The sequence below is a fragment of the Pituophis catenifer genome, unplaced genomic scaffold (assembly GCF_029215685.1).
Source record: "Pituophis catenifer annectens isolate HBS135680 unplaced genomic scaffold, rPitCat1.0.hap2 SCAF_3, whole genome shotgun sequence".
Taxonomy (NCBI): domain Eukaryota; kingdom Metazoa; phylum Chordata; class Lepidosauria; order Squamata; family Colubridae; genus Pituophis; species Pituophis catenifer.
This window is the reverse complement of record NW_027256883.1, coordinates 161506761-161518203: the sequence shown is the minus strand read 5'-3', so window position 1 is coordinate 161518203 and position 11443 is coordinate 161506761. Positions and strand designations below refer to the sequence as shown.

The following is an 11443-nucleotide window of genomic DNA, read 5'->3' as shown; positions in this document are numbered from 1 at the left end:
TCCAAAAGCAAAGTGATTCTTACGCAGCTGATTTGTAAGTCAGCTAAAAAAAAAAGCAAGATTTAAATACTTTTTCATTTTGAAGAAATATGCAAAGTATGTTTTATGGAAATGATGAAAGGATTGTAGTAATACAACTGCTTAGCATAAGCAGAAATAGAGCTAAATAGAAAATGTACCATGCTGAGCACAAAAATAAATTTGTGAGACACCACTCTATGTTAGGTCACTGTAATATCAGATATATTTCACTGATTTTAAATATGGCACACATTACTACTGACTTGTACAGATTAGGATTCGCTGTTACTATTTGCATTGCCATGGTTGCTTGTAAACAAATGTAATGTTATTTGAATAATTCAACTGCTGTAATTCATGGTAGTTAAATGAACTTTTTTTTTCATGAAGATCAAATGTAGGTATTCACACAGCACTGATTTACTACAGTTTGTAGTGTCATAAAAGCACTTCTTACCATCTCCAGAGAGGTTTCACCAACCTTTTAAAATCCATTTTGCTTTAAAAGTGGGAAAATGATGACCCAATATTTAATGGAATCATACATGGAGTAAAGGATAAGTAAATTCTGTCCTGGCTTACTCTAGCCAGGACAAGAGTTACTTCTGTTCTGATGCTTCCTTGTAGCAAGCAAATTAAGTGCATGATATGTATAATACAGCAATTAATGGCACAGATTCCTGGGCTCCTCAGAAGTGCTTTGGGTCAAACTAACATAAAGCCTCAGAGGGCCTTACATAAGCTCTACTGCTGTTAGAAAGTTCACAGAAAGGACCAAAGCAAAGGGTGTTTTTGAATGAAGCAAATGGGACAGCTGAATCAGTGTTGTAGCCAATGGGATGAATACAGCCACCTGCCACATATGTGAAGAAAGCAAAACTGTTTTGACAGGGAAAAATACAAATGGCAGCTATTTGAAGGTGTCACTTTTATATCACTTTTATAATAAAATGTCAGCTAGAGAATTGGAGATGCCAATTCCAATGCCAAGTTGAAGATGTTATATTGAATATAAATGTACTCTCTCGTCGCTTGGAGGAGAGGTTGAAGTGAGGAAAGAAAAGAAACTGGGATCTGAGACTGCATACTGCAATTACTTCCCATTTTCCTTGTATAAAGATATATTCTGTTAGAACAATGGCAATTATATCTGGTGTAATAACAAATAAACCCAAATTTCTCCAGTGGAGTTGTCCCAGAAATGTATTTATTAAGAATATAAAGGTAAAAAACCAATATAAAACCAATCAAAGGTAATTGAACACAATAACCCCTCATTCCCGGGAAAAACAATCAAATAAGCCATTTCATGGGCTCTATCCCACCTGGGTTTCCCAGGCCCATTGGCAAAGCCATGTCTTATGAAAGAGTGTCAAAAAGATAACCAATTATTTCTGTGGGGATGATGTTCCACAGGGAGGGAGCCACCATGGAGAAGGCCCTTCTTGGCCCCACTAGATGGACCTTTTTAGGAGAGGGGACCATAGCATTCCCTGCTTCCATGCTCTGGTGGATCAGGTAGATTTGATTGGGAAAAGATGGTCCTTCAAATAACCTGGTCCTAAGCCATGTAGGGCTTTGAAGTGACAACCAGCATCTTGAATTGGACCCCAAAGCAAATCAGCAGCCAATGAAGCTCCCACAGATGATGACACATATGCACATCTAGGCCTGCACCAAACCATGCATGCTATCACATTTTGAACCAATTGAAGCTTCTGGATATTTTTCAAGGGTGTTTCAATAGTCAAGATGGGAGGGAGACGACTAGGGCACGGGTGACTATGAGCAGGGATTGTTGGTCCAGGAAAGGGCATAATTGGCACACAACCTGCATTTGTACAAAGGGTCTCCTGGTCAAGACTGCCACCTGCTCTTTGAGCAGGAGTCATGAGTCCAGAACTCCCAGACTATATTGAAATCTTTGAAAATGAATTTTGAAAAATAAATAAATAAATAAATAAATAATTTTATTTCTATACCGCCCTTCTCCCGAAGGACTCAGGGCGGTGTACAGCCAATTTAAAAACACAACACACAACAATAATTAAAAATTAAAATAATTACATAGATTTGGCCGATTTAAAACCCCAAACATTTAAAATACCCCAATTAAAATTATTAAGTTGATAGCCCTGCCTGGCGGAATAACAGGGTCTTCAGTGCGCAACGAAACACTCGGAGGTCGGAGATCTTGCGTATTTCCGGGGGCAGTTCATTCCACAGGGCTGGGGCTCCCACAGAAAAGGCCCTCCCCCTGGGCGTCGCCAGCCGACATAACTTGGCTGATGGCACCCTGAGGAGACCCTCTCTGTGGGAGCGGACTGGTCGGTGGGAGGCTATTGGTGGCAGAAGACGGTCTCGAAGGTACCCGGGTCCTATGCCATTGAGCACTTTAAAGGTGGTAACCAACACCTTGAATCGCACCCGGAAGACCACTGGGAGCCAGTGCAGCTCGCGCAGGAGGGGTGTCACGCGGGCACAACGAGTTGCGCCCATAACCACCCGCGCGGCCGCATTCTGGACCAGTTGGAGCCTCCGAGTGCTCTTCAAAAAATGCATCCAAGATTAAGGGAAGCATCAAATGTACTAATCAAAGCACAAAAGGCAGAACATGGAGCATTTTTGTAAGAGAATTCAGAATAAGGCTTTAAAAAGTAACATATAGCAAGTAATAAGCCTTGTTCATCTGTAGTTGGTGAACTACAACTTTCAGCATCTCTATCAACCCTGCTAGCAAAAGCACCCTGGAAATAATTCAGCAACATCTGAAGGACTGCAGGGCATCTGCCTCAGAGGACTTTTTTTCAGGATCCATTTTTCAAATAGCCGAGTTCAAAACTGTATTTGCTAAACAGCTTCTTTCCTGTAGGTACTACCTATTTTGGTCCTTCCTGCAAATAGAAGGTGCAGATGCTGATGCTATTGGTCACCCAAAAAAAACAACAGTTGAACAAACTGACTTTCTGAATTAAAAATCTATTATAGGTCTCTATTTTAGGACATTATTTCGTTCCTTGGAAAACTGAAAAAGAATGTAGATTACAACCAGATTAAGTCTGGAGACCCACAATTTGAGCGCAGATGAGTTCCACTATCCATAGCGAGGCTCATTTTATGAGAGGATGTGCAGTATCATATGGTATAACTCAGAGGTCTTCAAACTTGGCAGCTTTAAGACTTGTGGACTTCAAATCCCAGAATTCTCCAGCCAGCATAGCTGGCTGGAGAATTCTGGGATTTGAAGTCCACAAGTCTTAAAGCTGCCAAGTTTGAAGACCTCTGGTATAACGTCTCATGAAAACAAGTCTGTTTCCATAAATCTTGCAATTATCTTTAAGAACATTCTTTTCTGGTCATATAACCTTTTCTTCGATTTTACCACTAGAATGCTTATCAGAAAAGTTTACAGTTACACCAATGTAAGCTCAGCAATCAAATAAAAAGCGACCCCAATGTAATTTCTTGCGGCTTCCGTTTGGCCTGCCTCTCCCTCAGCATCGAGCCGAAGCTGTTTGTTTTAGATTTAGAACGTTGAATATTTTAATGACAGCGTCAAGCGCCATGGAAACGCTCCCCCTCCCCTCCCCACCCCGTGCCGAACATTCCGCACGCCACTTCCCCCGTTACGACAATGTAAATCATAAAAGGAACCATCCAAGACAACTAACCATCCAGGGAAACGTTGGGTCGCAAAGCCACACCCATTTACATGGAAGAGCCAATGAAAGTAAAGGAAGGCGGGCAAGCCGTAAGTCATCAGACGGACGTTAAGTTCGAAATGGGCCAATAGTTGATCAAAGTGGGAAGTTTAAATCCTGAATGGCGGAAGGAGCCGGGAAAGTTGGAGTCAGAGCATTGGTAAGTAAGAGGTTCCGCCGACCCGAATTTTTTTTAGGATCCTAAAAGCACTTTTGTTTTTCTTCTGGTTCTCGATTTTTTTCCCCCCTTTTAGCTTTTCTGCCCAATATTTCTTGCAATGTATTCTGCCGCGGTGCACGAGATGTTCCCCCCGCCATCACCACCCCCGGGCCACCAGTGCCAGAAACAGACCCGGAAATTGTAGGAGGAAGAAAGCGTGCTGCTTTGAATCAGCAAACGTATCGCAGTAAGAGAAAGAAAAAAAAATCACCATTTCGTCTTATTGCGATACGTTTGCTGGTTAAATCTCCAGAAATTAAACCGTTAAGTCCAAAGACAGCTTCACTCTGTTGAGCTATTTTGCGGGAGGGGAAAAGCAAAATATTAAAAGAAAAGGAAGGTGACCTTTTCTTGCCACTTGTGCTTGTAAGGGCCACATTAGTCACCTGAATCTTATCTGGTTTGTTATTCTGGAATAAGGTTTGTGAACCTATAGCCATCCTGTGGATGCAGATGAGTCATTTTTCTGATTTATTTATTTATTTATTTTTCATATTTGTATACCGCCCTACTCCCGAAGTACTCAGGGCGGTGAACAGCCATAAATAAATACAAAGACATATAAAAGTTGATGATCTTGTTTTACTCTCCTTATCCGAGATCAACTTACTTATTCTTCCCTGTTTCTGATTTCACAGCACTGCATCCCTATGGCACAATTTCTGTTTGAGAGTGATTTGCACGGGTTGTTGAAACTTGATGCCCCAATACCAAATGTACCTCCTGCACGATGGCAGCGTAAGGCTAAGGATGGTGCTGCTCCCAGCACTGGAGCGGCCTCAGATGCCATAGCTCCTTCGCCTATGAAACCAGCTAACAGGCCTCATAGTACCAGCAAGACTCCTTCCAAAACACCAGGTAAGATGTGTGTTATAACCAGTAAGTGGATAAACCTCACTGTATGTGATGAAGTCAGACATTGTGCCAATTCTTTGTTCTCTTCTATTGTCCAATTTGTTTTCCAGTGCTGGAGATAACATTAAGATGTTTATCTTAATGACACCGTGAGGAAAGCAATAAAAGAATCTTGCTTTCAGGCTAGTAATTATCTGAGGGGACACAGATTAATGAAATTTCTGTTTTGCAGGCAAATCTGGTTCCAAATCACAAAATACTCCAAACAAAACTGGAGGTGATAGATACATCCCTAATCGTAGTGTTATGCAAATGGACGTGGCCAATTTTCTCTTAACCAAAGAGGAATCCTCTGAGGAGACACCCACCAAGAAGGTAAAGAGTTTAAATGTCTGGTACAGTGATGGCCACACAAGTTTGTACTTACTGAATTCTGTGATCAAGTACAGTATTATTGATTTCTTAGTGTTTTCTCTCCCTCCAAGGAGCATCAGAAAGCCTGGGCAATGAATCTTAATGGTTTTGATGTAGAAGAGGCAAAAATCCTGCGACTAAGTGGGAAACCTCAAAATGCTCCTGAAGGTAAGTCTACATTGGGCTTATTCAACACAAAAGTAAATTGAAAAATGAAGTGCATGGTGGGTTTCCAGATGCATCTCTTGTGGATAAAAGCTTCTATCAATAATAGCTGGCTTCTAAACTGGTATTGCAGCAGTGGTCCATAATCCAGTTCATTCAAATTGATTCCATTGTTCTGCTGTTTTGTTTTAATGGGAATTAGTCTAGGGATGTTTAATTAGCAAGCTGACAACTAGACTTTTTTTACAAACTTGTTTTTTTATTTTTTTATTGTTTCAAGCGGCTATTTAGAACCACACTGGAAAAAACTGCTTTTTTTGCATTTCCTGAATAACAGCAGTGATGCTAATTTGAATTAGTTTATGTTCAGCTTGTTTAAAAAAAAAGAACAAAACTTGACTTTCTCATAATGCAATCCTTCACTGCCCTAGAAAATGAACTCTATAGCATCTCTTACATTATTCTCTAACATAGTACCTGTTGGATATGTTAAGATTGATGTCTGAAATATTGAATGAAATCCAGCTAGTGCCCTCTAAATGGAGACTCCCATTTCCCAAAATTTTCATTGACCCTGTTAGCTTGGAATTATAGGAACATTGAGTTTTTTCTTGATTTATGCTGATAATTATGTTACCTCTTTTCCAGGATACCAGAACAATCTCAAAGTGCTCTACAGTCAGAAGAGCACACCAGGCTCCACAAGGAAGTTAAACAGATACATAGCCTCTGTGTCGGAGCGGATTCTAGATGCCCCAGACATTCGAAATGATTACTGTAAGTAGCCATGGGTTTGGAATTTAATTTTAGTGAGACTTTGTTCCAAAGTGCAGAGGATACCTATCTCTTCTGCCATATTACAGTTTCTTTATGCCCCCATATTGTAGATTAGATTAGATTAGAATTCTTTATTGGCCAAGTGTGATTGGACACACAAGGAATTTGTCTTTGGTGCATATGCTCTCTGTATACATAAAAAGAAAAGATACATTCGTTAAGAATTATAAGGTACAACACTTAATGATAGTCATAGAGTACAAATAAGCAATCAAATCATACTAGGAAACAATATAAATCGTAAGGATACAAGCAACAAAGTTACAGTCATGCAGTCATAAGTGGGAGGAGATGGGTGATAGGAATGATGAGAAGATTAATAGTACCCTGTTTCCCCCAAAATAAGACATCCCCTGATAATAAGCCCAATCGGGCTTTTGAGCACATGGCAATAAGGCCAAGCGCTTATTTCAGGGTTCAAAAAAATATAAGACAGGGTCTTATTTTCGGGGAAACACAGTAATAGTAATGTAGACTTAGTGAATAGTTTGACAGTGTTGAGGGAATTATTTGTTTAGCAGAGTGATGGCATTTGGGGAAAAACTGTTCTTTTTGTTCTGGTGTGCAGTGCTCTATAGCGTCATTTTGAGGGTAGGAGTTGAAACAATTTATGTCCAGGATGCGAGGGGTCTGTAAATATTTTCACAGCCCTCTTTTTGACTCGTGCAGTATACAGGTCCTCAATGGAAGGCAGGTTGGTTGTAATTGTTTTTTCTGCAGTTCTAATTACCCTCTGAAGTCTGTGTCTGTCTTGTTGGGTTGCAGAACCAGACATTTATAGAGGTACAGATGACAGACTCAATAATTCCTCTGTAGAACTGGATCAGCAGCTCCTTGGACAGTTTGAGCTTCCTGAGTTGGCGCAGAAAGAACATTCGTTGTGCTTTTTTGATGACGTTGTTGATGTTAGGTGTCCATTTTAGGTCTTGAGATATGATAGAACCTAGTAATTTGAAGGTCTCTACTGTTGATATTGCGTTGTCTAGTAATGTAGGTGGTAGTATAGGAAGGTTTCTCCTAAAGTCTACCACCATTTCTACGGTTTTGTGTATGTTCAGTTCCTAATTGTTCTGGTTGCATCACAAGGCTAGTTGTTCAACCCTCCCGTCTGTATGCAGATTCATCGTCTCGAATGTGTTTTTAAGTTTAACAGATGGATTGTTTGAGATGCAGTCATTGGTATGTAGAGAAAAGTGGAGAGCACACACATCCTGAGGAGTGGGGTGGGGCTGTGCTAATTGTACAGGTATCCAATGTGATTCTTAGCTTCACTTGCTGCTTCCTGCGTTAGGAAGCTTATGATCCACTTACAAGTGTGTTCAGGTACCACTAGCTGGTTTACTTTAGGTAGAAGAATGTCTGAAATGATGATATTGAATGCTGAACTAAAGTTGTATTAGATATGGCTACCATGGAGAGGGAGGAAGGGATTGTATCTTTACTTGACTTGGCTTTATGTTTCCAAACTAGTGTGTATTGTTCTCATTTAGATCTGAACTTAGTTGATTGGAGCTCCCTCAACTTTTTGGCCGTGGCTCTGGATAAATCAGTGTATCTATGGAATTATGATTCCAGAGAAATAATCCAGCTCATGCAAATGGAAAACCCTGATGACTACATCTCTTCTGTTTCATGGATCAGAGAAGGAAATTACCTTGCAATTGGCACAAGTAATGCCGAGGTCCAGGTGAGGCAACTGAGGCTGTATTTAATGACCTAATATTCTGATAATGGGACAGAGAAGAATAAAAAAATATTTAAATATTAAAGCAAGTTAAATTTCTTTTAAAGGGAAACCTCTGAGATATTTGATTTTTAAACCAACGTGGGCTTGTTACACTTGGATTGGAAAATTATAAACTGCTTCCTTTGATAGTCCTTATGGCCATGATTTGATTGATTTCTCATTTCTACATATCTGAGATGAAATATGTTCATAACAAGTGGGACAGCCCTGTGCATTTTCTCATTTGGGCTGTATTCCATGAGACAATAAAAATTAGTAAGATTGGGTATTTGGACTCTGTTTATATTGATTTAGTTATGGGACATCCAGCAGAAAAAGCGGCTACGAAATATGGTCAGTCATTCATCCCGTGTGAGTTCTTTAAGTTGGAATAGCTACATCCTGTCCAGGTAATAATTTCTAACCAATATCGGTATATCATGGGCACTTATGGGGAAGAGGCCATGTGGCTTATAATTTTTCATAGTACATTTGATATAGGAGAATATGCTAATTTTCTAAATTTCCCTTGCAGTGGATCACGGACTGGTCACATACATCATCATGATGTTCGTGTGGCAGAACACCATGTGGCAACACTTGCTGGTCATACACAAGAAGTATGTGGGCTAAAATGGGCACCTGATGGCCGTTACTTGGCCAGTGGAGGCAATGACAATCTTGTAAACATATGGTCTGTTGCTCAAGGGGACAACTGGTCACCACGTCCTGTGCAAACTTTTACACAACATCAGGGAGCTGTTAAGGTGAGTACATATCTGTATTTAGAGAGTAGACATACATCTTGGCACAAAATTATATGGTATAAAGTTCAATTAATGGTCATTTGGGTAGCTCTTTAACCAAGTTCTATAGCTTGCAGTATGGTCCGAATCCAAACTATGGCAGTTTGGGTTCTCTTGGAAACTGGAATTTGCAATACAGTAAAGAAATCTTGATTGTAGATGTGATTTTTAAAGTCCAAAATGGTACCAACTTTTAAGTTCCGACAGCATAAGAGTGACAATAGTTTGTAAAATAATCAAGACAAATTAAAATGATAGCATTTTAATAAAGCTTCTTAAATGATAAGTAGTCCTTGTTTAGCAATTGCCTCATTTATCAACCATTTGTAGTTATGACTGTAATGAAAAAGTAACTATGACCTTCACAGGTCTGTAAAACAAAGGAAAACTGAAGTAAGACCATAAGCACAATTGTAATTTCACTTAGCAATCTCTTTGCTTAATGGCCCAGTTGCCTCTGCAAAAATGAGGACTATCTATAGTTTGCAAACACAGTATTTCTAATCAGAGAATGGTGACAACAGTACACTTTCCCCCTCAGGCTGTAGCTTGGAGTCCATGGCAATCCAATGTGCTGGCTACAGGAGGTGGAACAAGTGATCGCCACATAAGGATCTGGAATGTGTGCTCTGGGAGTTGCCTCAACACAGTAGATGCACAGTCCCAGGTAGGTTTGCTTAATACATTTCGAAGAATAGTAAGGATTATTTCAACACTTTAAATTTAACATGCTGCATTTTTTCCCACATAAGGTTATATCCAGTCAATATTTTACTTATTGGGACACTTTCTCGTGTTAATAGGTCTGTGCAGTACTATGGTCTACAAACTATAAAGAACTTGTGTCTGGTCATGGGTTTGCTCAAAACCAACTGGTAGTGTGGAAATACCCATCTATGTCAAAGGTCACTGAGTTGAAAGGTAAGACCCATTGTATAAATACTGCAATTACATCAACAAAGGTACTAGGAATCCCACGAACATCAATGTGTACCAACAATTCCTCCTGACACCCAACGACATCCCTGTCTCACTTTTTAAAGTTTTTTATGTAATTACAGGACACTGACATCAGCACAAAACTTAAACATACTTACAAAATTGTCTTTGAGCCCAACAAACTTTCCACAGGGATAGACTGCATGCTAAGGGCTATTTTCTTGCCTGGTAAATTGATGTTTTAAATTTGGCTGTGCTCAGTGGAGCAGCTCTTGTAAATGTGTGAGATTTTTGTTTTGCTCCTAAATACAAATGTGCCAGTGGCCAAAATGATTGCTTTTCCTGGGCTGGATTAATTTAATCTACAGGTTATGGTGCTCTATTCCACAAAGAAAAATGCCTATGCCAACTCGAATAGATTACCAACTATCGTTTACAGTCATTTGTAAAATATCTTTCCTTAGGTCACACTGCTAGGGTGCTAAGCTTAACTATGAGCCCAGATGGAACCACAGTTGCTTCAGCAGCAGCAGATGAAACACTGAGGCTTTGGCGCTGCTTTGAGTTGGACCCAGCACGTAAGAAGGAGAAAGAGAGCAGTACTAAAACCAGCATTATCCATCAAGGAATTCGCTGAGTTTCATCCAACTCCCTTCCAATCTATTGCTTTATGTACAGAATTTTAAACTATTAATAAATATTTCGCTCTCCTTTAGAAATAGTGTTGGTATATGGATTGATATATGAATCACAAATGGTGTGAATGACTTTAATTGATATTGGCTGTTTGCTAGGACTTGGCTTGTATACCATTGTAATAAAAATAAACTAACTATTGAAGAAAAATAAAAGACCAGACTCTCCTCCTGATGCAACTGATAATGTTCCTTTTCTAAATCTCTCTGGCAGCTTTATTACTAGGCAAATTATCTTAGGTTTGGTCTTTTCTTGACTTTCGAGGAACAATTTAGCTTCCCTCCTCCACCCCTCTTGAATTGTGGGACAGATTACTGTAGGTTTCAGAATTGAGAGTTAACCTGAAATATTAGTTTGGGATTTGAAGTACCATGTGTTTTCAAGTTGTAATTGAAGCTGGTGCCCTCATGCACCAATGCAAAACCCGCATACTATGTAGGATGATTGACAGTTTGTCTACCTCAAGATGATGCAACATCCTGTTACGGACCAACGGTTTTATTGGGAAATACATAACTAAGAATTTTGCTTGCCAACTATTATTGCCTTACCAAACGGATAGATATTGCAAAATTGCTTAGCTGAACCCAGTGTTTTTACTGAACTATGTGTGCTGATATTTAAGACTGCTCTTCCAAAACTATTTTCTTTGAAATCAGCCTCAGCAGTTATGGAAGTTTATCCTGAGTTAATCCCTCCGCTCCTTTGTTATTTCTTGCACTTCTTTTAAACTCAAGGCATTCTAATATCCCAAATGCTGGTGAGTGAATCTAGCACTTCTATGATTTTTTTAGCTTCAATCAAATCAACTGTAACCTGAACAGTACTACAAATGATTTTACTGCCTTCTGATTGAGTGGAAATTGTCAAAAGCCAAGCCTAATCAAGACCAATATTAGCCTCAGCTCATCTTTGCCAAGCACTGGAGCTTTTCCATGATTCTTGGCCGTTATGGAAAAATGATGAAAATGATCTGTTTTAAGTAATCAAAATGACAGTAGAAGTTATTAGACAATTGCCATTTTAGCAGATAAATTCTATAGTGTAACTATTTTGACAATTG

At 39.5% G+C, this 11443-nt stretch overlaps 1 protein-coding gene across 1 annotated transcript; it reads left to right on the top strand.

Annotated features, from left to right (window-relative positions):
- Positions 1–3843: 3843 nt before the first annotated feature.
- Positions 3844–10321, top strand: CDC20 (cell division cycle 20). Its single transcript, XM_070939633.1, has 11 exons — positions 3844–3882; positions 4581–4800; positions 5030–5172; positions 5283–5379; positions 6025–6153; positions 7704–7900; positions 8255–8349; positions 8475–8706; positions 9287–9412; positions 9549–9666; positions 10149–10321. Exons 1-11 carry the CDS (start codon positions 3844–3846, stop codon positions 10319–10321), a joined length of 1569 nt encoding a protein of 522 aa, XP_070795734.1.
- Positions 10322–11443: the final 1122 nt, after the last annotated feature.

Coding starts and splice junctions, on each gene's coding strand:
- CDC20 (XM_070939633.1), top strand. CDS start 3,844: ATGGCGGAAGGAGCCGGGAAAGTTGGAGTCAGAGCATTG. Junction 4,801..5,029: donor GACTCCTTCCAAAACACCAG/GTAAGATGTGTG, acceptor TCTGTTTTGCAG/GCAAATCTGGTTCCAAATCA. Junction 8,350..8,474: donor AATAGCTACATCCTGTCCAG/GTAATAATTTCT, acceptor TTTCCCTTGCAG/TGGATCACGGACTGGTCACA.